The sequence below is a fragment of the Gordionus sp. m RMFG-2023 genome, chromosome 2 (assembly GCF_954871325.1).
Source record: "Gordionus sp. m RMFG-2023 chromosome 2, tfGorSpeb1-WG-v2, whole genome shotgun sequence".
Lineage (NCBI taxonomy): Eukaryota > Metazoa > Nematomorpha > Gordioida > Chordodea > Parachordodidae > Gordionus > Gordionus sp. m RMFG-2023.
In genome coordinates this window covers 306,247-332,105 of record NC_088776.1, presented here as the reverse complement: position 1 = coordinate 332,105, position 25,859 = coordinate 306,247, and the positions used below count along the sequence as shown (strand labels likewise).

At 29.5% G+C, this 25,859-nt stretch overlaps 1 protein-coding gene across 1 annotated transcript in view; it reads left to right on the top strand.

The window, feature by feature from the left end:
• The first annotated feature begins 9,951 nt into the window (after nucleotides 1-9,951).
• LOC135923336 (vacuolar protein sorting-associated protein 18 homolog) overlaps nucleotides 9,952-25,859 on the top strand; it is a 33,429-nt gene continuing 17,521 nt past the window's right edge. Inside the window, exons 1-7 of the mRNA XM_065458024.1 lie at nucleotides 9,952-10,086; nucleotides 10,136-10,245; nucleotides 13,141-13,325; nucleotides 13,574-13,664; nucleotides 15,160-15,239; nucleotides 16,303-16,424; nucleotides 16,839-16,945. Coding sequence (XP_065314096.1) covers nucleotides 10,004-10,086; nucleotides 10,136-10,245; nucleotides 13,141-13,325; nucleotides 13,574-13,664; nucleotides 15,160-15,239; nucleotides 16,303-16,424; nucleotides 16,839-16,945 — 778 coding nt within the window. The 5' untranslated portion in view covers nucleotides 9,952-10,003. The remainder of the gene's footprint in view (nucleotides 10,087-10,135; nucleotides 10,246-13,140; nucleotides 13,326-13,573; nucleotides 13,665-15,159; nucleotides 15,240-16,302; nucleotides 16,425-16,838; nucleotides 16,946-25,859) is intronic.

The following is a 25,859-nucleotide window of genomic DNA, read 5'->3' as shown; positions in this document are numbered from 1 at the left end:
CTGTAAAATATTTCGTTTGTAATAGTAATTATTATTATTTCAACCCATGTCTCGAAATTTTTTTTATTGTTTGGACGAAAGTATGAATGTATAATGTGTATTTTTATTGAAATTTCTAATTTTTTCTAATGGTGCAGACTTCAAGAATATAAGTTTTAAGTCAATTTATTGATATTTAAATTTAAAAAATATAATGATCACATAACTCAAAATAGTTTCCTATATATATTGACAATTTAATTTAATGTATTTTTAATAAATTGATCTTTTTAAAGTTAAAATATAAAATTGAACACTCGTTTTTTAAGTAAATTGATTTATCAAATATAAAATTTAATATTAGTTTATAAGCAAATTGATTTTTTAAAATATAAAAGTTGTTTTTAACAAAAAGAAAGAAACAATTCTTATTATATTTGAAATATTTTAAGTTACGCCATAAATAGCTTAAGGATGTAAAAAAAAACAATTTTTTAAAGTTAAGATAAAATACATGAGTGTCACTGTTTAACATTTCACACTTTTTTTTTAAATTTCTTATTTGCCCTCTGTCTATAATTGTTGTCGTTTGTCATTCTTGCTCGTTAACCCCTTCGTTGATCTTTTTTTTGTTGTACGTTTTATCAATTTAGTTCCACACACAAAAAAAACTAATTTTGTTTTAATATAAGGAAGAGAAAAAAAATTTATTATCAAATTTAATTCATTATATAAAATTTTCTAGGCAACACACTATTTCTAACTGGTCTTTGAACGTTGCGATTCTGATCATTCACTTGTACATTTTGGTTTCTTCGTTGATCACCTCCCCTTCTAAAATTCAATGTATAAGGTGATGCATTATTATTAACATTCGCTTTAAAAACTGTTGCACCATTAGAAGAAGGTTTAACATTAGTTGATCTTTTTTTTATTTGGTCCAAGTGTCTTTTTATAATTTTGTTCCCAGTATCTATCTCATACAACAAATTTCCGTTTTTGCGCATTATTGTACCTTTTTCCCAATTATTATCCTTAAAAGTTTTATACCATATGCTGTCTCCTATTTCTATATCCCTATCTATTGATATCTTGCGATTTAGTATATGATCTCTTTCATCCCTCGGTTTTATCAACTCCCATTTTGTCCTAATCATTCTGGAGAACATTACTTCGCTTGGTATTTTGTTGGTCGTTGCGTTGGGTGTATTACGATAATTAAAAAGAAACTTTTCTAAAGCTATGTCTACGTCAATTTTATTATTATTTTCCATATTCCTTTTTATTTTCATTGATCTAATCATACGCTCCCATTGGACTGTTGGTGGTGAGGTGCGGTGAGTAAGTGGATTTCGTGATCTTCGCAAAATTTCTTAAATAATTTACTGGTAAAGTTAGTTCCATTATCACTGACTATTCTATTAGGTATACCAAATAAACATATTATTTTCATTAATTCTTTAATCGTTGATTCCTTAGTTGTGTTTCTCATTCTCCTTATAATAGGAAATTTGCTGAAGGCGTCAACACACCATAAAATTATTATCTTTGAACTCTGCAAAGTCTATGTGTATGCGCTCGAATACTTTCGTTGCTGTTTCCCATGGGTTTTGAATATTATGAGGATTGTCTGCGTATTTATTGCAAGCATCGCAATTCTTTACCTCCTGATCTATTTCTGCATTTAAACCAGGCCACCACAGATACTCTCTCGCTAATGATTTTGTTTTTCCAGCACCGAGATGCCCATTATGCAACTCTTGCAAAATCTCTTTTCTCATACCTTTCGGTATTATGATCCTATTCTCTTTAAAAAGGCAACCTTTGATTAAACTCACGTTTTGTTCTTTATCTGCTCATGATTCCTTATATCGTTGATTACTTCCATTAGTTCTTGATCAATATTAGTTTCTTTAACTATTCTTTCAAAATTTATTGGTGTGTCTCAAAAATTGTCATCAATTATTTCGTCATCTAACTTTTGTACCATCTCTTCTGTATTCATTAGTGGTAATCTGGACAAACAGTCTGGTACAATATTTCGTTTCCTGGGTCTGTGAACTATCCTAAAGTCATGCGCTCCCATAGCCAAGTTCCATTTTTGGAGTCGCATTGATATGGAAGAATTGTCCTTGAGTCCCTTCGTAAATATATACACGAGTGGCTTGTGGTCGGTAATTACTACAAATCTTGTGCCTATTAAATACTCCTGGAATTTTTTAACCGCGTAAATTACCGACAAAGCTTCTCTTTCGATATTGGTATAATTTAACTCTGATTTCAATAGTGCTCTTGACGCGAAAGCGATGGGTTTTTCTTTGCCATCACCCTCAATATGAAATAAGACTGCGCCTAAACCTTTCTTTGAAGCATCAGTTGCAATGCCCACTGGTAGATCCGGGTTATAAAAATTTAACGTAGGCGGACTGCTTATGAGTTTTTTTAGGTAATCAAAGCTTTCTTGATGTGTACTATCCCATGACCACTTGTCTTTATTTACTATTTTGTATAAGGGATCGGCGATGTCAGCAAAATTGCACAGAAATTTTCGATAATAGCTCGCCATCCCCAAAAAAGTTGCCAACCCAAGCATATTAGAAATAGCCTTTATTTTATCTGCGTTCGGATGGATTCCATTGTCGTCTATATCGTGACCTAGAAACCGTAGTTTTTTCTTCAAAAATATACTTTTTGTGAAGTTTGGTGTAAGCCCATACTTTGATATTTTGTCAAATACCATTTTTATGTTGTTCACGTGAGTTTCATCGTCCTCCCCAGTAATCAATAAGTCATCAATATAAAACACGACGTCTTTCATGTTCCCGAAAATATTGTCCATAGTTTGTTGAAATATTGCTGACGAAGTTTTTAATCCAAACGGAAGTCTTGTAAACCTGAAATAGTGAGAAAATCTCTTGATTCTTTGTGTATTGGAACTTGAAGAAATGCATTTTTAAAGTCGATCTTTGTAAATTTCTTGCCTTTCGATAACTTTGCTATAAGGTCATTGATGCGTGGAATTGGGTACTTGAAATCCTCTAACGCAAATAGTATTCTTGAAGTCAGCACATAGCCGAAGTGAACCATCGCTCTTGACAACAGGAGTGAGAGGAGGCCCATTTCAACAGGTTCGATTATTTTGTCGCTTATCCACTTCTGTAGTTCTTTTGTAACCAAGTCAATTCTTGAATAAGGTACACGCCTGGGAGGTATGATTTTCGGTGTAGCACCTTGTTTTAGATGTAGTTTGACATAATTGCGTAGTATTGGTTTCTTGCTAAGTTTTGACTCGCATTGTTTGATCAGTTCTTGAATAGTATTGTCATAATCTTCTTCGACTAAGTTTACAAATCTATCTAGTATATTTCTAAAGACTGCTATCCATGTCCTACCCAAAAGTGGAACCTTGTCACTCTGGACAACATAAGCATCTAATGTTTGGGTTTTGTCTTCGAACTTCGCCTTTACTTGGACAGTTCCTAACACCTTTATTGTTCTCCCATCATAACCAGTTAATTTTGTGTCTGATTTATTTAATATTTTGATACCAATCTCTTTTGCAACATACATCGGTAGGATACTATACCTTGATCCGGTATCAATCTGCATCAAAATAGGCATGTCGTTCAAATATACCATGACCTTATAAGCATCGTTAGCTGTGTAATTATTATCGGCATCCATATTGTTTATGTCTAAATTGTATAAATTATATTCTTTTCTTTCTAGTTTGTCATTATCATCTTCTTTTATCTCTTCTATATTTACAGTGTTTACTTTATTTGTATATCGTGATTGATTATTGTCGTTGTTATGATATTTACAATTGCACATTTGACTTGTTCCTCGATTTCCAATATTATGATTATCGTTATATCTTTGAATACATCTTGAATCGTTATAATGTCTGCTATATCTGTAATTATAATCATTATTAAATCTATTATTATTATAGTCATTTTTATTATAACTAGCTCTATTATCATATCTCGAAGAATTATTGTATAATCCTGGGTAATTTGCCCTAACGTTATTGTAGTTACCCGCATTATAGTTCTGATGTCTAGGGTTGTAATTATTTCCCTGATAATTATTTCTTTGAAAGTTGTTGTTTCTCGTAGTCCATAGTTGTCTGTTATCGTTATTCGATCGTGGATTATGTCTATCGTCGTATCTGACCACCTGTTTGTTTTCTTCAACTTTCATGCCTCTTTGTTTTTCCAAATGTTTTACGCTTGTTTCTTCTTCAGTCTTTTCACTTAAAGAAATGTTTTCAACTTTAGCTATTATATTTTCTTTTAATTCTGTCTCCTCAAAATCATCTCTTAAACTAAAGACTTCTGCTAACGTAATATTCTCTTTCAACGTAATTTTCTGCCTGATACTTCTGCTATTTGATGAAATTTTTACTTTTTCAATGACTCTAATATCGCTTAACGAACATTCATTTTGTAAAATACATAATCTACTTACCCAATTGATGTAACTTTGCTGCATTGAATAATAACAATTTCGAACTTGTAGATTTCCTCGGGTGTAATAACCTAAAATTTTCAATCAATATCGATGGATTGATGAAATCGGTAGGTGAACATATCGATTTGAGCTTGATGTATTCTTCGTCTGGTAGTCTTGTGAAGGATCCTGCTTTTTCGATATCAGAGATCTGAGCATCGTTGAATATGTCTTCGAAACGACTTAGAAAAACATCGCCATTACCTGTGTATGTTGGAAATTCAATATTAATATTAACGTTATTATTTGAGGTCTATTTCATAATTTATAATTTACAATATCCTTGAATTTTTCTATTTTATAGTATTGGGTTTTATAAAAATTTTAAGAAGTTAATTTATATTTAATATTTTAGAAAATTTTAATTTAGGATACGCTGCCACCATGAAATTTCTAATTTTTTCCAATGGTGCAGACTTCAAGAATATAAGTTTTAAGTCAATTTATTGATATTTGAATTTAAAAAAATATAATTTGAATGTCGTTTATATCAAATTGATCTTTTTAAAGTTAAAATATAAAATTGAACATTCGTTTTTTAAGTAAATTGATTTATATAATATAAAATATAAAATTTTAGTTTATAAGCAAATTGATTTTTTAAAATATAAAAGTTGTTTTTAACAAAAAGAAAAAAACAATTCTTATTACATTTGAAATATTTTAAGTTACGCCATAAATAGCTTAAGGATGTAAAAAACAATTTTTTAAAGTTAAGATAAAATACATGAGTGTCATGGTGGCAGCGTATCCTAAATTAAAATTTTCTAAAATATTAAATATAAATTAACTTCTTAAAATTTTTTATAAAATCCAATACTATAAAATAGAAAAATTCAAGGATATTGTAAATTATAAATTATGAAACAGATCTCAAATAATAACGTTAATATTAATATTGAATTTCCAACATACACAGGTAATGGCGATGTTTTTCTAAGTCGTTTCGAAGACATATTCAACGATGCTCAGATCTCTGATATCGAAAAAGCAGGATCCTTCACAAGAAGACTACCAGACGAAGAATACATCAAGCTCAAAACGATATGTTCACCTACCGATTTCATCAATCCATCGATATTGATTGAAAAATTTAGGTTATTACACCCGAGGAAATCTACAAGTTTGAAATTGTTATTATTCAATGCAGCTGTACTAGGTAAAAATGTAAGTTACATCAATTGGGTAAGTAGATTATGTATTTTACAAAATGAATGTTCGTTAAGCGATAGTAGAGTCATTAAAAAAATAAAATATTCATCAAATAGCAGAAGTATCAGGCAGAAAATTACGTTGAAAGAGAATATTACGTTAGCAGAAGTCTTTAGTTTAAGAGATGATTTTGAGGAGACAGAATTAAAAGAAAATATAATAGCTAAAGTTGAAAACATTTCTTTAAGTGAAAAGACTGAAGAAGAAACAAGCGTAAAACATTTGGAAAAACAAAGAGGCATGAAAGTTGAAGAAAACAAACAGGTGGTCAGATACGACGATAGACATAATCCACGATCGGATAACGATAACAGACAACTATGGACTACGAGAAACAACAACTTTCAAAGAAATAATTATCAGGGAAATAATTACAACCTAGACATCAGAACTATAATGCGGGTAACTACAATAACGTTAGGGCAAATTACCCAGGATTATACAATAATTCTTCGAGATATGATAATAGAGCTAGTTATAATAAAAATGACTATAATAATAATAGATTTAATAATGATTATAATTACAGATATAACAGACATTATAACGATTCAAGATGTATTCAAAGATATAACGATAATCATAATTTTGGAAATCGAGGAACAAGTCAAATGTGCAATTGTAAATATCATAACAACGACAATAATCAATCACGATATACAAATAAAGTAAACACTGTAAATATAGAAGAGATAAAAGAAGATGATAATGACAAACTAGAAAGAAAAGAATATAATTTATACAATTTAGACAAACAATATGGATGCCGATAATAATTACACAGCTAACGATGCTTATAAGGTCACGGTATATTTTAACGACATGCCTATTTTGATGCAGATTGATACCGGATCAAGGTATAGTATCCCACCGCTGCCACCATGAAATTTCTAAAGATTTCTAATGGTGCAGACTTCAAGAATATATTTTTTTAAATTTAAATATCAATAAATTGACTTAAAAATTATATTCTTGAAGTCTGCACCATTAGAAATCTTTAGAAAAAATGGAATTTGTGTCGAATTTTATTTATTTATTAAAATATAACCGGACCCGTTTATTTGAAATGCAAAATTTTACGATTATATTCAGATGCCTGAGCGAGAATGAAAGATCTAGTTTCATTTTCTAAAGCATATGTCATACATCTAACAGATCCAATGCCTGGAAGAAAGAAAGATCAATTCCTCTTCTTAAGTATATACATCGTCAGCATAACTAGGATGGGCACAAAGCATATAAAAAAACAATCAACTCCCACCCCTCTCTTCCCTTGCCTTTGCCAATCGATATAAGGGATTTAATGATTTTTAGGAATTTGGTAAACTGCAAAAATTCTAACCGAACCAGTGTATTATTTTTCATTCAACATGTTATTTTTCACCTATAAATATTTTTTTTTTGAAATTTTTAACTTGATTTTATCAAATTAAATATTTTTAATAAGGAAAGGAACGTAAAATCCGAGACAAATATTAAATGGATTATTCAATTTTTTGGTAAAAAAAAAACAATAATAAACGATGGTTAGGTGTAAAAATTATGTTTTTAAAAAAAAATCTATTTTGCCTGTCGTACCTCGACGGTGTTTGCTACGAATTTTTTTAATCCTAATTTAGGAATTAAGGTTATCTAATGTGCGCATATGACATATAATAATACCTAGACTGACAACGCATTCATATTAATGCACTTGAAAGCGTTATTGAATAAAAATCAGCTGTACCCGCCATTTTGGTAACCCATGTATAGGTAATTATTCTCATGTTAAAAACAGAGTTGTTAAACGCTACTTTTAAAAGTAGCGCGCTATCGCTATTTGTCAAAAAAGGGAGCTCGCTATTAGCTACTATTTATAAAAAAAAATTTACGAACAAATTTTTTATTTTTTCCTTATAATGTTATTGTATAGTAAATATATAAAAATCAACATTTATATAAATATTAAAATATAGTTAGTTTTGTTTATAAAAAAATTTATGTAATAAAAATAAATATTTATGGTAATTTGTTGCATTTTAATAATAAAATCATTTCAATATTATCATCCCCAAGTCTAGAGCGACGGAAAGTATAAGTTTTGCCTTACTAAATAATCTCTCGACAACTTGAGGATAAGGGCGTATTTAATCTTATTTACATATTTTTAATATAAGATAGATTATCAATAATTTTATTTGCAAGTACATCTTATGTCTGGCATCCTATTATTATTTTGAGGTCTAATGGCACAGATCTTTTTTTTTAAAGTCCTAGATGGTAGCCAATGGCCTGTTTTTCCCAAATATGCTCAAAAATATTTAATCAGATCTATTTATAAATAAATAAGTTTTTACCTTCTGTTATATGTCCAACTATCTTCCGTGGTACATATATATATGATATCTCTGATAACTCTACTATTAGAGCATCTTTCATCATTATGTTGCTATTTTATTCATTAGTGTCTGGCGGTATAAAATTGTTGTACCAGGGGATAGAGTTTTAATCATCATGGTAAATGATGGATTTTCAACCAAAGACATTGGCTGAACTGTATAAATTATAAAATTAACAATAACTTTATCAGCCAATTTCTGAGAAATATTGTCATTTGCATTATTAATTAATTTGGTTTGAATTGAATTAGCCTTTTTGGATGTAGAGTCGCCTATACCAAAATTGTTTAGATGTTTCTCCATTTCCTTAAAACTCATGAACTGTCTTATAAAATAAATATTATTAGAATTTAAAAATGACAATTTACCTTTAGGTGTTTCTTGAGGTTATAGCTACTGGATTGAATTGAGGAAATATTTTTTTTACATTTTAAACAAATAAATTTGAATCCAGTTCTATTAAAAATTATTTATTCCATGGTATCTTCCATTTAATTAATATCATTGTCTGAATCACTTTCAACGATTTGAATATCCATAGGCGATGACATTTTAAATTATTAACACATGATTTAGTTTTATAATACAAAATTACAAATTGAAAATAAATTTCAAAATTAAATAATAAATCATAAAAATTATAATTAATTATGATATTATATTTAAATTTTATATGTTTATACTTACCTTCATTATATTTTTTTAAAGTAGCTAGGTAGCGGCTACTTAGCTACTTTCAAAAAAGTTACACGCTAAAAAATTAAATAAATACAAAAAAAGTAGCCGCTATTAGCTATAGCTACCAAAAAAGTTTGCGCGCTATTTAACAACTCTGGTTAAAAACTACTATTAAATTGATAACTTACTTCATTATATTATCTCGATGATCTTGGAAATTCTTTAGTCAGAACATAGGATAAATTGGCCTCTCGTTAAAATTTTTTAATAATGATACGGGTAACAAAAATGACGTCCCCAGCTGTTTTTCATTGATGTACGCTTTTAGTGTTGTGCTCGGTTTGAGCCAATTTTTAAAAACGGTTAACTCAATATTTTAGCCAGAAAAATATTGCCTAATCCTCATGATATCGCTAATAGATTTCCAAAAACCTTTCTTCCTTTTACACAAAAAAATCTTCAGGCTTGTGTAATATTATTTTGGATGAAATATTGAGTTAGCCGTTTTTAAAAATCATCTCAAAACGAGCCGTTTAACAACAATAATCCTCTTCCCCTCTTAGATGCATGCCCATATAGCCTTAATAGCTTACTCCCTTCAAAAAATTTGGAAGCAAACAGCTCACATTAGACGCCTATAACCGCTGAGTACAATATTTATAATATGAGACAAATAAAATTATAATATTTTAAATGGCAGGTAGTGATTCATAGGTTACGAACATTACAGAAGTGCAGCAAGTTAGAAATTTAGATTTAAGCAAATTTTTTTGCATGGTGGATTAGGGGGAATAGTGAGGTAGAAGCTACTTGCCTCAATATATATTTCATGGAATAAGAGAAAGGCCTCTAGGCGGTTTTCAAAATATTTTTGGATCAATTAGTTTTTACATACATATGAATAATATTTGTTTAAGTTTTCCCTGCTTATCGAAAGACGCATTGTCGATTATTTGAATAGATATTGGAAGCTACTCAGTTTGAATACAAATAAAATAATGTACATAATATACTTATTAGTAAATGATTAAAATTTTTATGATTAGTTTTATTTAATTAAGAATAATTAAATGGGAATTATAAATTATTCTATCTGCTAAGTATTCAGATCCAAACATTTATCCCATTCAATCATAATTTTTCTTATCAAAACATTTAAAATGTCAGTCATTATTTTCTTTATAAAGCTTAATTTTTAACTACCATATGATTTAAGATAAATTTTGAAAGCAAAATTTTTTATGCTTAAATCAAATTCAAGCCTGATATCTGCCACAATACACAAAGAAGAGCCAATATTTGTGAAACATAGAATTAATTTTAAGTTAAAAATTTGATATATTCTAGTAAGCATTGCATAACTTTCATTTTAGGCCAAAATGTAAGATAGTAGCAATGTGTGTTAGTAATAATATTGTGATACTTGGATTGGAATATAATGTTTTATTGAGAATCAACCTCAAATTCCCTGAAAAGCATGAAGGTATTTTAGTTACAAAGTTATTGTATTTTCATAAAAAATGTATCTATTAACTATTTTTTTTCAAGATTAGGTTTATTTTTTGCACTTATTTGTGATAAATATGAATAGTGCAAGGAATGTAATAATTATTGTTTAAAATAAAGTAAAAAAAATATTTTGTTACTTTTTTTCATATGATCAGAAAAAATATTATTATTATATATTTGCTAAAATTATTGATTTAATTTATTTTATAAATTTCAGATAAAATAGTTATAATTTGTTGGTTTAAAAATTTTTAAAATCCTTAAACATAGGAGAGGATTTTTGAATGGTCTTTGAATTTATTGGAGGGATAAGGCATTCATTTTTTCCTGCCTTTGATGGGTTATATTTTTAGCGCATTATATTGGGTTCATCTTTTTATCTTTAAAATGCTATTTTTTCGAAAAATTTAAATTATAGTCATTATTTTAGAGATGACTTTTTTTTAAACCTTTATTTCTAAAATTATTACTTTTAAGGTAGGCAAAGAGAAAAACAAAATTAGGAAAGTATTTTAACATTTTATTTTTATTTATTTAAAATATTATTTTATACTAAAAATTTAGTATATTTTCATCTTTATATAGTTTACAAAAATCAATTTATATAGTTTACATAATGGGTTAATATAAAATCATTTTAAATCAAACTATTAAAGTTAATATTATAAAATTAGATAGCAAAAAAGAAATATTAAAAAAAAATCAATCAGGATATCTGTATCCCACCCTTTAAAAAGTAAACTCCAATCAAGTTCTTCTTGGACGTGAATCTTATATATTCCAAATAAATCTTGTTATCATGTGAGTAATGTTCTTTTTCGACTAGGCCTCGTACCGTCAGCTAGACAATCTTTTTCTTGGTCAATAACATTTCTCCTTTTTGTAAAATGTGAAGTGTTTGGTTCATGCATGAATATTTTGTCAGTGGTAAATCTTTTTTTTAAGTTGGTCTAAGTGCCTCCATACACCATTTTTTGTGTGAATTTGATATAGCATGTTACTTTCTTTTTAATTATTTACTCCAAAAGTTTTGTACCTAATTTTTTCTCCAACATTCATAGTTCTATTTTTTGGTAAAGCTGTGAGCAAAATGTTGTCATTGTCTTTTTTATACTCTAATAAATCCCAATTAGTTCTCGTATCATGATTGAACATAAATTTTCTTGGAGGGATACCAGTCGTATTACGAAGTTCAGCTTACAGTTATCAGGTTAGCAAGACGATACAAGTGATAGGCACAGCACGAGTGAACGTAGAATACGAAGGGGATTCTCAGATTTTGGATGCATTAATCGTAAAGAGTAACAAGATTCCTTTACTAGGAAGATCACGGTTAAAAAAATTTTAAGAATATACCTGAAAGATTCATAGGCATGGATATGGATCATAAAGACGAGTTGGCGAAGTTGATACCTAATTGCAAGTCAAAATTAAGTAATAAACCTGTCATAAAAACTCAAGTTAGATTACGATTAAAATCTAATAATGTTACATGATTTGCATTCTTTTATTTTGTTATCAATATCATTGTTAATTCCAGGCCACCCAAAGGTAATCTTCAGCTAAAAATTTGGTTTTGCCGGCACCCAAGTGTCCTTCGTGTAAATGTTGTATAGTATATAGACTTTCTCAAAATTTTCTGTCACCGTTTTCTAATGTCGTTTATTATTTCCATCAATTCTCTGTCGTTAGAAGTTTTATTTTTCGATATCATTTTAAAGTTAAAATGGTACGTCCCATAAATCATTATTTTCTTTTGTATCATCCACAATGTCTATTGCTTCTCCTGAAGGTGTCAATGGCAATCTGGTACCGTGTTGGTGTTTACCCGCTCTATGTTCTTATTTCGAAGTCCTAAGTGCTCCCATTGCAATGTTCCACCTCTGCAACCTCATCGACATGGATGAGTTTTCTTTGAAATCTTAGGGAAAAAAAATGTAGATCAAAGGCTTGTGATCGGTGATGATTGTAATTTTTTTTCCGGTTAGATACTTTGAAACCTTTTCATTGCAAAAATAATCGCTAACGCATCGCGTTCGATGTAATTTACTTTTGAACACATGTTTTGTTTTACTAATTAAATCCTTGTTCGCGTTTAATTCTTATATAAAGCATCGTAGTTGTATACTGGAGCTAATTCCTACCCTAAATTATTGACGAATTTCCGATATCCTTTATATCCTATATTATTATAAATAACGAACACAATATACTGCAAGGCGGCGTGTACGCGGCGGGGCGGGGGCGGAGCGGGAACATTCAATATTATTTTATCATTCTTTCGCGTTAGAATTAGGGTAATAGAAATTGTCAAAATTTTATAGTCTATTAGTTCGTAAGAAAATTTCTGACACTTTTCCCTGTCATTTTTATTATTTTATTATTTTTGTTTGAAACTGCTTTGAAAATTGTATAGCAAAAATTTTGCCAGAGGGGATTTACGGGTTTTCCATGAATTCTCCGCCATTGATTATGTGCCTGATGTTTAATATTTTTTTAAAAAATAATTTACATTTTCCCTTATCATTTCTAAAGAAGTTAACAAAAAAAAACCAAAATATATTTATATAAATTAACACACTTAAACTATTTAAATTAAAGCCTTACCCATCATGTATTTTTTTAAAATTAATATCAGAGTTTTTAGAGGATCTAGATAGATTTTTGATTAAAATATCTGTATCTAGATATTATTTTAGACGATGTATCTGTATCTAGATCCATTTAAATAGTATCTTTTAACAATTCTGGAATATACATCATTGTTAAATTAAACATTATCTTCACCCAACAGTTTTTTTTTAAAAAAAATGTTTAAATCTAGCAAATAAAATACTCTGATAAAATTATTCATCAAAATATAATTAAGAAATTGATGTGATCAAAAATTCCCCGTTTAGCAATATGACATCCTTTTCGGTGGACCAGGGTTGCATCATTGATTCCGTGCATCTCAACCCATCCGCCACTCACGCCATAGTTTCGGTGACCACCGGTGATACCCTTTACCTGCACAAGAACTCCAAGAAATTGCGCAGCCTATCGAAAATCAAAGTTATATACTTTTTAAAAAAAAATTTATTGTGTAAAATAAATCAAACAAAAAATCGGAGACCTGCAGGCCCAGATTTAAACCCGGCCCGGTTTTAAACCCGGCTCGGTTTTTGAACCCGACCCGGCCCTTGATTTTTTAGCTAAGAATCCGGGCCTGAAAATATAAAATCCGGTCCGGGCCGCGCATATGGTGTACCTCTGCAGGATCTCTCAATAAAAATATTAATTTCTTCTTTTTTTTTTAAAAGGGGAATACAATCACGTGCGTTGCTTGGAATAAATGTATCAACATTCCCAATAAATCTCAGACCGGACCCATCTTGCTGGGCACTTCCAAGGGTATAATCACTTATCACACCTAAATTATTTAGAACCCCAAACCAGGAATACTCATATTACATTGCACGTGATACATTTCAAATTATAAGCCTCGTGGCAAGCTACCAGAGATATTGAAATAGAATCTCCCATTTTTTTAAATGTATATTAGACCCTGACAGGGTAGGATTCTTTACCTCCAATCTGATTCCTAACCATTTTCTAAGGGGGTTAGGGTATACTAATATATTAATTTTTTTATTCCGCATACGATTTTCCTGGTTATAGGACTTTATAGATTTAGGCGCGTTCCTTTTATGTAGTCCGTTCCTTTCTATAACTATTAGAGCGTTCTCTCTATTGTCCTAGTCCACATTTTTTTTTCCTCTCATTTGTGGCAGAATGAGTAAACCAGCTGTTTTATCCAATGACATATATAATATCTAGACTGACGATTCATTCATTCATTAAAATGCATTTTTAAGCGTCGTTGAAATGCAAATCAGCTGGACACGCCATTTTGGTAACCCATATGATAATTATTCTCATGTTACAAACTATTATTAAAATAGATATCTTGCTTCCTTATTATCTCGATGATCAGGTAATTCTTTAATAAAGTTTGCATCAGATATAGGAATAAATTAGGCTCTCGTTAAAAATTTTAATAATGATTAGTGTAAGCAAGATGGCATCTCCAGCTGATTTGCATTGATGTACACTTTTAACGAATGAATCGTCAGTCTAGGTATTATATATGTCATTGGTTTTATCATTTAATCCAATTGATCAATATCTATATTTCAAAAAAAAACATGTGATTTGTGAAAAGATCGAATTACCTTACTCATCACTAGAATGTTCCTTTGTCCGACCCAATGACATTGTAATAATACCTAGACTGACTATGCCTTCATTAAAAGTGTACATCGATGATAAACAGCTGGGGGACGCCATTTTGATTACCTATATCATTTATTAAAAATATTAAACGAGAGGCCAATTACGCGAACTTGATTAAAGAATTTGCCTGATCGTCGAGACGATAAGGAAGCAAGTTATCGATTTAATAGTAGTTTTTATCGTGAGAGTAATTACTATACGGGATTACCAAAATGGCGGCTCCAGCTGATTTGCATCCAACGACGCTTTCAAAGGCATTATTATGAATGGCATCGTCAGTCTAGGTGTTATTATATGTCATTGGTCCCACCTGATAGAGAAATTAGATCTGTCCATCTTAAGACTCCAATATGATGAAACTTTTAAATAATAGAACGACTGGTCTATGGATCAATAGCTCCACGAGGGGCCTTGGGAGATCCAAGCAAACTTAGGGAAGAATGCGATATGAGTAAGCCAATAAGGAATAGGGAATTTTCTTCTTGGATCGTTAGGCGCTAACCTGGAAAATGTATCTTAGCCTAAGTTACATTTTTATAAGAGAAATACGTAAATTGTAATTAATCGAGCAAAATGTATTTTAAATCTTATTTTTTTTTAATGAACAATCAAGGGACAATCATAGAAACCAATTTGTGCCAAAGTGAAGAACGCCAATTGTTTCAGCAATCCTTGGAACTGTATTCAAAAATGGTTTCGCTTTTTCATATTTTTATAACATTTAAAAAAAAATGCGTATACAAAAAAGGTGGCCATTTTAATTTATTATTTACACCCTTGGAAACGAAGGGTGCATTCATTCATTCATTTTTATCCGATATTTGTCAATATTAGTAAAAGTCGATCCAATGTCGATTAGTTTCTATTCGTTCTTTTTGTTTTAAAAAAAAAATTAGTGTCGGGATTTTAATACATATGGATAAATTATCCCAAATGAAAGGTTGTCAGTCATTTTAAATATAACAAACACTCCATCCTGTCAAGTGACCCAGGGTAGAAAAGAGTTATTTTACGGCTAAAAATGAGATAACCTGACGTGAGGTGTCTTAATGATAAAAATTTTGAGAATTGTTTTATTATTAAAAATCTAACAATCATTTTTATTTATTTTTTTTTTAGCTCACTTCGAAATTTGAATATTAACAATAATCCTAAATTTAGCAGATATCTTCCTGGACGTTGTATCTGTATTCAGATCCATTTCAGACGATGTATCTAGATCCATTAGAAAACGCATCTTTTAATAACTCCCATCACTAGGGTTAGCAGAACGGAAGTGAAAAATATATCATTTTCACTTCCGTCCTTCTATTTCCTGTTTTTGATAATAGTCTTGTTTTTTTTTACTATATAAACTTTCATGTCATTACTATGCCTTCCAGGCGCGATACTATTAAACCCATAAAACAAAAATTGATATCTAATCATGGTTTTTAAAGTATCGGATTGGCTTTGGAATTATAGACTAATCCTTCAGCATTCCAATATCCTAAATTCTTCTCCGTTTATTGGCTATTTCCAGGTTTACCCCAGGTTGGCTAATTTTTCCGCTGATTTAATCAGGAAATTTTGTAGCAAGATTTTTAAAATCAGATGCCATTCCTCTGACATCAACCGCCTTTAGGTGGTTTTTACACCCGGTCGAGGAGACGGTGATCCTATTCTAGACCCAGATTACAGGGAACCTGTTAGACCCCCATTAGCCGCCATTAAACTCGAATTATATATTATGGTACATTTTTTTTTATATTTCTAGGTCTTAAACCTGTCCAAAGAACGCGAGACGAGCGTGGTTGGCATAGAATTCAATAAAATCCCCAATTCCTATTCGACTATGGAAGAATCCAACAAATATTTCGTTATAGTGACCACCAATAAGTATATAAATCTAATCTAAAACTAATTTGGAATAACAAAAGAAGAAAATGTATAAATTTAAGAAAGAAAGAAAGAGAAGGAAGTAGTATGTTAACCGGCTCGACTTGAGCCGATTTTTAAAAATGGCTAACTCAATATTTTAGCCGGAAAAGCATTGCAGCCCGAGGATTGCAAAATCTCGCGCCATTTTTCTGGCTAAAATATTGAGGTAGCCATATTTAACGATCAGCTGCTCGAATCGGGCCGTTTATCACCACTTGAAAGAAGGAAAGAATACGTAATAATCGATTAAAGAAAAAGTCAAAATCAAATAACCGGTTAGGATTCATGTGTTTATACTGATTACCTCGTGGATGAATAAAAACTATCCGTTAACATTTATATGTGCTTATTTTATAAACATTGAAAACACAGCCGTTTGTATCAGTACATCCACACTTTGCCCGAATACAACGCCAATTCTACCAATACCGAAAATCCATTTCTGTACCGAATATTTTCTAAATACGACACTCAACCGGGTTAGATCTCTTTCTTTCTTTCTTTCTTTCTTTCTTTCTACATTTACAATTGCTGTATATATTTTAAAAAAAGGATTTTTGATATGAATAACGATTGTATGATTGAAAAAAAATTTGCATTTCCTGTCGGCCATATTGATAAATGGTGGTGAATAAGAAATGTTCGTAACATGTGTTGTCGGTCTAGAATTGGAGTGCTCAACTCGACATTTTCAAAATTTTTTTGAGTTAGAAGTGGATAATAACTTATTTATTCCCAATATATATATAAAGAAAGAAAGAAAGAAAGAAAGAAAGAAAGAAAGAAAGAAAGAAAGAAAGAAGAGAAGTATATAAAGAAAAAACTAGATTAAAAAAAATATTAATTTTTGCCATAGTTATTTGTCAAAATTGATTCAATAACTTTTTCCTATATCATATTTTTTAAACTTTAATTGTTGATTTTATCATTTTTAAACATTTGCGCAAAGTGGAGCACTCCAATTCTAGACAGACGATATATTGTTGTGCATAATGTTGTATACGTGGCTACAGAATTTGAATAATAAAAATAAATATAATTGTAAAGGTACCCGGTTCTTGCAATGTTAAATTTGAATAAGTGAATGTATTAAAGATTTTTTTTTATTATTATGATAATTTAATGCAAAAAAAACGTTTTGCTGAAAATATATAGTGTTATTTCCACCTCTTTCTTCAGCTTTCTTACTAAGATCCTTTCCATAAATTTCAGGATGTGGCAAGTTAGCTTGATACCTCTGTAATTACCACACTCCCGAGGGTCTCCTTTGCCTTTGAATAAGGGGCATAATCGTGCTTGCTCTCCATTGATTAGGAATTCGTTCTTCTCCCAATATCTTGTTATAAAGGTTCGTCATGGCCGTGACTCCTTCTTCTCGGCATCCGACCCATGCTTCCATAGGAATTCCATCTGGGCCATTAGCTTTTCCTTTTTGCATCTTGTTCATTTGCCTCCTAACTTCATCCTCCCGAAAGTGTTCGACCATACTTATGTTTGGCTCAATATGGGGAAGGAAATCTTTGTCATTAGCAATATTCATAAGTTCCTCGAAATATCCTTTCCACCTTTCCATCACTCCCTTCGGCTTGAATAAGGTTTGACTCTCCTCATTTTTGATTATTTTAAGCACTCCGACATCTCGACTTTTCTTCTCCCTTATCTTGGCCAATTTGTACATAAACCTGTCGCCCCCTTTATGATCCAGTTTGTTTGCCATCTCGGTGTACGCAGCATTCTTCGCTCAACGGCCTTCTTGCCTGCTCTCTTCGCCTCCCTATATTCATGATAATCCTTCGACAGATTTATGCCACCGTCTATATAGAATTTTCTTTCTTTCGATGAAATCCCTAACCGATTGATCCCACCACCATAGTTCCCTATTCAAAGCTTTGCCTCTATTGGTCTGTCCTACAATCTGAATCGCCGTTCAAAGCTTTGCCTCTATTGGTCTGTCCTACAATCTGAATCGCCGTTCAAAGCTTTGCCTCTATTGGTCTGTCCTACAATCTGAATCGCCGTTCAAAGCTTTGCCTCTATTGGTCTGTCCTACAATCTGAATCGCCGTTCAAAGCTTTGCCTCTATTGGTCTGTCCTACAATCTAGAATCGCCGTTCAAAGCTTTGCCTCTATTGGTCTGTCCTACAATCTGAATCGCCGTTTCCTTTATGTCCGCAGTTAGCGTCTCCCAATCGTCGTCTGCGTTTCGTTATATATTATACGTCATTGGGTCTACTCGTCGGTAAAAAAAATAAAAATGAAAACTCGAAAAAAACCGGATCTTCTAAAAGTGGTTTTTGTGGTAGTTTAATAAGGTCATTAAATTTTACCTAGTCGGTTAGAGATAGCGTACATTAGAAGTCCACGAAATGTCTTAATTTTATATATTTATTAAAATATAAAAAAAAATTAAATTATGATAACTAATAAGGGACAAGTAAACAAAATATATTAATAGTCTTAATTTTATAAATTTATTAAAATATTTAAAAAAAGTAAATTATAATGACAAATTCCTAAATTTATTTGTTTGATATAAAAAATATGGATAAGGCGATTAAAAGATATAGTCTTTTTGAGGTTATTGCAAAATCTGTTATAATATCTTCTGTTTTAAATGTATCAAGTATATCAATTTCACTTGATATTAATAATAAATATAATATCTTATACGCGTTTTAACAATTTTAACTTTACTCATAGCTCTTTCAGCAGAGCATGAGGTAGTTGGTAGAGTTATAAGATGTTTATATAATGTTTTTAAAGAAGGAAAGGAACTCAATTTTATTAGTAATCGACATGGTAGAATAAATGAATAGTTGAACCATCTTATTGTATTGGTAACTTTAGTATATTTCACGTTTTCGTCTATAAATATATTAAAATTAAGTTATAATATAATTATTTACTTTCATCATATAAGGCATCATTTTTTTCTAATATTCATTAGATCATTATTATAAATAATTGATGAGGAATTTAAGTATAGTGGTCTGAAATTAGAAAAATTCATCAACAATCTTCTCTGCATCAAAACCATATAAAGAAACTATTTCAGATATTTGGGAAATTTCTATAATTGCATTCTCTACTAATCCAGCAGGAGTGAAAATAGAAATCTGATTCAAAAAATTTAATGATTGATAATCAAATCTTTCATTTAAGTGTTTAATGATCATATTAATTACTGGGTAAAAATTTTCATTTTTATATCTAAAAAATTAAATATTATTTTTAAAATAAACATTTTTTTACTTCTCTTTTTGTTGTTCCATACAAATATCAAACTCTGTTTGATCCAGCTTAAATAATCATTTTATATTATAAATATCTGTTATAATATTATTATCATCCATAAAGGATTTAACATCTTTATGTAATTAGAGAATATATTATCACCATTTGCTTAATTAAAAAAATAAATCTTTGGAATTTATTTTTGGTATGTTGAATTAATTTATTCACCATGGCTAAATCATTTCCAATAGCCTGCATTTCAATACAGGTTTCAGTGTACATTTTAGGATTATTCTCAAAATAAATAAACTTAAAATAAATTCAAATTGTTTTATTCTTGATAACAATCCTTCAGCACCTGAACATGTGATTGGATCATCAGAATTGCTAAGTTCATTTAAACAAGCTATTTTATATTCATAAATGTTTAAAAAAAATTCTAATGGTTTGAAGGATGAGGCCCAATTTCTGAAAATAAATAAATTTCTTAGAAAAATTATATTTATTTACCTTGTAGTAATTTTTAATCTTTTGAGAGATTTCTTGGTTTTTTGCATCTGAAATTTCACAAAAACACCCTGGCGTTTAACTCCATTCATGAAATTATAAAGCTCATCTAAAATTCCCATTGTTTTTTTAATTTCGTTTCCATATCCACAAATACGAATAACAATTAAATTTAGTTAGAAAAATTATATTCATTTACCGTGTTGTATTTTTTATTCTTTTTAGAGATTTTTTGGACTTTTGCATCTGGAATTTCATAAAATCCCTTGACGTTTAACTCCATTCATAAAATTATAGAGTTCGTCTAAAATTCCCATCGAGTTTTTAATTTAATTTCCATGAGCACATATACGAATAACAATTATTAAGTCTATGAGCATGTCACCACACATAAATTGCTTTAGGAGCCTCTTTTAATATTAGAGCCTGTACTTCCCTTATTAACACCTCTCATATTATTGGCGCCATCCATACTTTGACCAATGAGGTATTTTAGTGGAAGATGTAATGCTTTTAACTTAGACAAAACATTATTTTTAATATTTTCTCCGGTTGTATCAGAGGTTGTAAAAATATTAATAATTCTTTCCACTGGATGTGGATAATCTTGAATATACCTTATAATTAAGGCAACACATTCTTTTTTTGAAATATCAAATGCACCATCTAATATTAAACGAAAGGCACAATTTGACATAATTTGCTTAACTATTTGATTCAATAAATATTTTTATTTTCATTATCTCACAGCTAATTTTTTTACATGGCCAGAGGATATGAAGTTTATATGTGGCCTCAATATTTTATTGCCATTATTTGCACGTTAAGTACGATTTTTCTCTAGATATGCCCTTAATACTGAGACATTCTTTGAGATCAAAGTTATAAGTCTTGGAAAATTACCACCAGTAGAGTTGCTACCCCAAGAAGCAATATTTTTTACAACTTCTGATACAACAGGAGAAAATATTAAAAATAATGTTCTATCTAAATTAAAAACATTACACCTTCCACTGGAATACCTGATTGGGCAAAGTATGGATGGTGCCAGTAATATGAGAGGTGCTAATAAGAGAGTACAAGCTCTAATATTAAAAGAGGTTCCTAAAGCGATATATGTGTGGTGCCATGCACATAGACTAAATTTAATTGTTATTCGTATATGTGCTCATAGAAATGAAATTAAAAACTCGATGGGAATCTTAGACGAACTCTATAATTTTATGAATGGAGTTAAACGTCAAGGGGTTTTTATGAAATTCCAGATGCAAAAGTCCAAAAAATCTCTAAAAAGAATAAAAAATACAACACGGTAAATGAATATAATTTTTCTAACTAAATTTAATTGTTATTCGTATTTGTGGATATGGAAACGAAATTAAAGAAAACAATGGGAATTTTAGATGTGCTTTATAATTTCATGAGTGGAGTTAAACGCCAGGGTGTTTTTGTGAAATTTCAGATACAAAAAACCAAGAAATCTCTTAAAGATTAAAAAATACTACAAGGTAAATAAATATAATTTTTCTAACTAAATTTAATTGTTATTCGTATTTGTGGATATGGAAACGAAATTAAAAAAAACAATGGGAATTTTATATGAGCTTTATAATTTCATGAATGGAGTAAACGCCAGGGTGTTTTTGTGAAATTTCAGATGCAAAAAACCAAGAAATCTCTCAAAAGAATAAAAAATACTACAAGGTAAATAAATATAATTTTTCTAAGAAATTTATTTATTTTCAGAAATTGGGCCTCATCCTTCAAAGCATTAGAATTTTTTTTTAAATATTTATGAATATAATATAGCCTCTTTAAATGAACTTAGCAAATCTGATGATCCAATCACATCTTCAGGTGTCGAAGGATTGTTATCAAGAATAAAACAAATTGATTTTATTTTAAGTTTATTTATTTTGAGAATAATCCTAAAATGTACACATGAAACCTGTATCGAAATGCAGGCTATTAAGAAATGATTTAGCCATGGTGAATAAATTAATTCAACATACCAAAAATAAATTCCAAAGATTGAGGGGTAAATTATTATCTATATGTTTAATTATATTTTTTTAATTAAGCAAATGGTGATAATATTTTCTCTAAATTACATAAAGATGTTAAATCCTTTATGAACGATAATAATATTATAAGATATATTTATAATATAAAATCATTATTTAAGCTGGATCAAACAGAGTTTAATAATTTTATGGAACAACAAAAAGAGAAGTTAAAAAATGTTTATTTTAAAAATAATATTTAATTTTTTAGATAATAAAAATGGAAATTTTTACCCAGTAATTAATATGATCATTAAACACTTAAATTTTTTGAATCAGATTTTTATATTCACTCCTGCTGGATTAGTAGAGAATGAAATTATAGAAATTTCCCAAATATCTGAAATAGTTTATTTATATGGTTTTGATGCAGAGAAGATTGTTGATGAATTTTTCTAATTTCGGACCACTATACTTAAATTCCTCATCAATTATTTATAGTAATGATCTAATGAATATTAGAAAAAAATGATGCCTTATATGATGAAAGTAAATAATTATATTATAACTTAATTTTAATATATTTATAGATGAAAACGTAAAAGTTACCAATAAAAAAAGATGGCTCAACTATTCATTTATTTACTAATAAAATTGAGTTCTTTTCCTTCTTTAAAAACATTATATAAACATCTTATAACTCTGCCAACTACCTCATGCTCTGCTGAAAGAGCTATGAGTAAAGTTAAAATTGTTAAAACACCTATAAGAAATAAAATTTCTGATGCTTTTTTAGAAAATTTATAATTAATATAGAGTGAAATTGATATACTTGATACATTTAAAACGGAAGATATTTGTACTAACCTCAAAAAGACTACCTAATCTTTAAATCGCCTAATACATATTTTTCATATCAAACAAATAAATTTAGGAATTTTTCATTATCATTTACTTTTTTTAAATATTTTAATAAATTTATAAAATTAAGACTATTAATATATTTTGATATACTAGTCCCTTATTAGTCATTTATACGTAGCCTTTTGCTGCACATTTATTTATAATGTCATATTATAAATATGTACAGTATTAAAAAAATATTATGTAACAATTATAATATTATATTTCTTTAAATTTCGATCAATAATCATTCTTTATAATTCCCTGTTTTCGAAATATTACTATTTCTATAAATGTTGATTCAAGTATATTATAATAAACATGTGGCAATCGTTTAACAAAAATAGCATATTTAAACATTTATATTTAGTTATAAAACAACAACGTCACCGAAGGCGTCGTAATTTTTTTAGGGGGATAGATATATATTTTTCAATGGGGTTTGCACCCAGTGAATATCCTGTCATGTAGACGCTGCTCATACGAACTTAAAACACCTAGAACATACTCCCACGGAAGTGAATTGCGAAGAACTAAACGCGAAAGTAAAACTAACGATCCCCCTTTACACCCATTGTATAAGTTAAACTTGTCAATACTAAATTTGATATATATTTCATTAATATATGAATACTATATATATATATATATATTTAAACTATTATTATTAAATGATAAATGTCAATCATTAAAAATATATATTTATAAACATGAAAAATATTGATTTTGTTTATATTGATTTAAAAAAAAATAATTAACGCGGATGAATATAATATTTGTGAAAACAAAGAAAGAATTTTTTAATAGACATTTATAATTATTATAAAAATTTATGATTATTTTTTATGAAAAAATATTAGAATTTGATAGATACAAAATTTATAATTAAATACTTAGATTTATACAATAAAGAAATACCTAAAATTTATTAAAAAAAAGAAATACCAAATAGAATATATTTAATCGGAGAGATTATATAGAAAATAATAAATATTAAATATAGAGTTATTTTAGAGTTAATATTATAAAAGTTAGTATTATTTTATTATAAAAGTTAGTTATATTTTAAAATTAAATTTAGAATATAAAAAAAAATAGAATATTATAATTTAATATTATTTTATCCGCGAGGTGGCGATTATTGCTATAAAAACATTTATTCGATTATAAATAATGTAATGAATCATTTTGCCGTATAAATAGATACTCAAAATTTATTATGACAACTCATACCAATAAATTCTCATTTTTTTGGTAAAATCACCAAGTCCCTATTGCAGTGTACAAATTAGAATAGCAGTTTTAGGCACTACATCCAGTCATACAGGAGCTCATGCATTGGCTTCACTAAGGGTTAGTATTGGCTTCGCCGTTACATCTCCCTAATTGCGAATAGTGGGATGTAACTGGATGCCTAGGCCTTTATGGCTTTGGCATCCCTGTGGCTTTATTAATCAAAATTTTCAATATAAGAAAAACAATAAAGCTTATAAACAGTTATAATGAAGTATTTATATAAATAAATATTGTAGGGAAGATTCGTTCTGCTGTTTATTTATTGTTTTGAAATTTTGATTAATTGGTGAGATCTTGAGAGTTGATTGAGATATCGTCCCAATGGTAAGATGTTGTGGTTTCCATACTTGGTAGGTTGGATATGATAGACGGTGTGTTGATTGATGATTCTTTACCGAACAGGGAAGTTTCTTGTTGTTGTAGAGTTATTTGCCCTGATAGAATCTGGTCGCCGAATAGATCTAAATGCTCCCGTTGGGCCATCCAGGTGCGTGAGGGTTCGCTGGATTATCCTCGGACGGGATCCACTGGGAAATGTTGCAACTAATAATTCGTTATTGTAATAATAAATGCAACTTTTGCCAACTCTAATATAGAATTTTCTTAGGATTAAAACTTGGCTCTACTAAAATTATGTGATTTAACAACACTAGCTATCACATTGGATAACCTAACCCTATTATACATGGCCAGTTACCACTGACAATAATTGCTTCTAATTTGACGGCTAATGTTAGTGACTTGCAACTTACAAATTTTATACAAACTATAATGTAAAGCATTGTAGTGATCCTGGATCATTGTTGGTCAAATACTTATTTCTTACCCAACATTTCTCAGTAACCATATCTAGAATACCAAAATGGAACGAACTCGCACATTAGTACAATTGTTTTGGGTCAAATTAGAAAGAAAGAAAGAAATAAATAAATAAAGATAATCTATCATTGTGGGGAAAAGAATATTTAACTTTTCTTTTCACATCCGAAATGTAACATCTATATTCATTCGGAATGGAAGCTAATATTCGTTTTTAAACCAATTAACCAAAATTTTCAAGAGATTTCATTTTGATTTAAAGCAAAAAAAAATTATTTTCAAAACCCTCCGCTATAACTTCAATTTTTTTTTTGAAGATTCATGGGTCACGCGACCATTTGTTTAAAGGCCCGCGATTATTAAGATTTTAGCGGGTATTCTGCTCACGGATTGGCTGAAAAGTTTGGACCTTTATTATGATTGGGCTAAAATTTTAGTCGTCGTGGTTTTTTAGTGACACTAATCGTCCACTAGCGGATGCGTGATCCTTCCGTTCGAACCGATTTCTTTAAAAACCGCACTCAATATTTTATCAAAACCCGGGAGATAAACCGCACTCAATATTTTATCAAAGCTCGGGAGATTTGCTCGTAAATGTCGCGAAAGGTTTGGACATTCATTAGCTCGATCT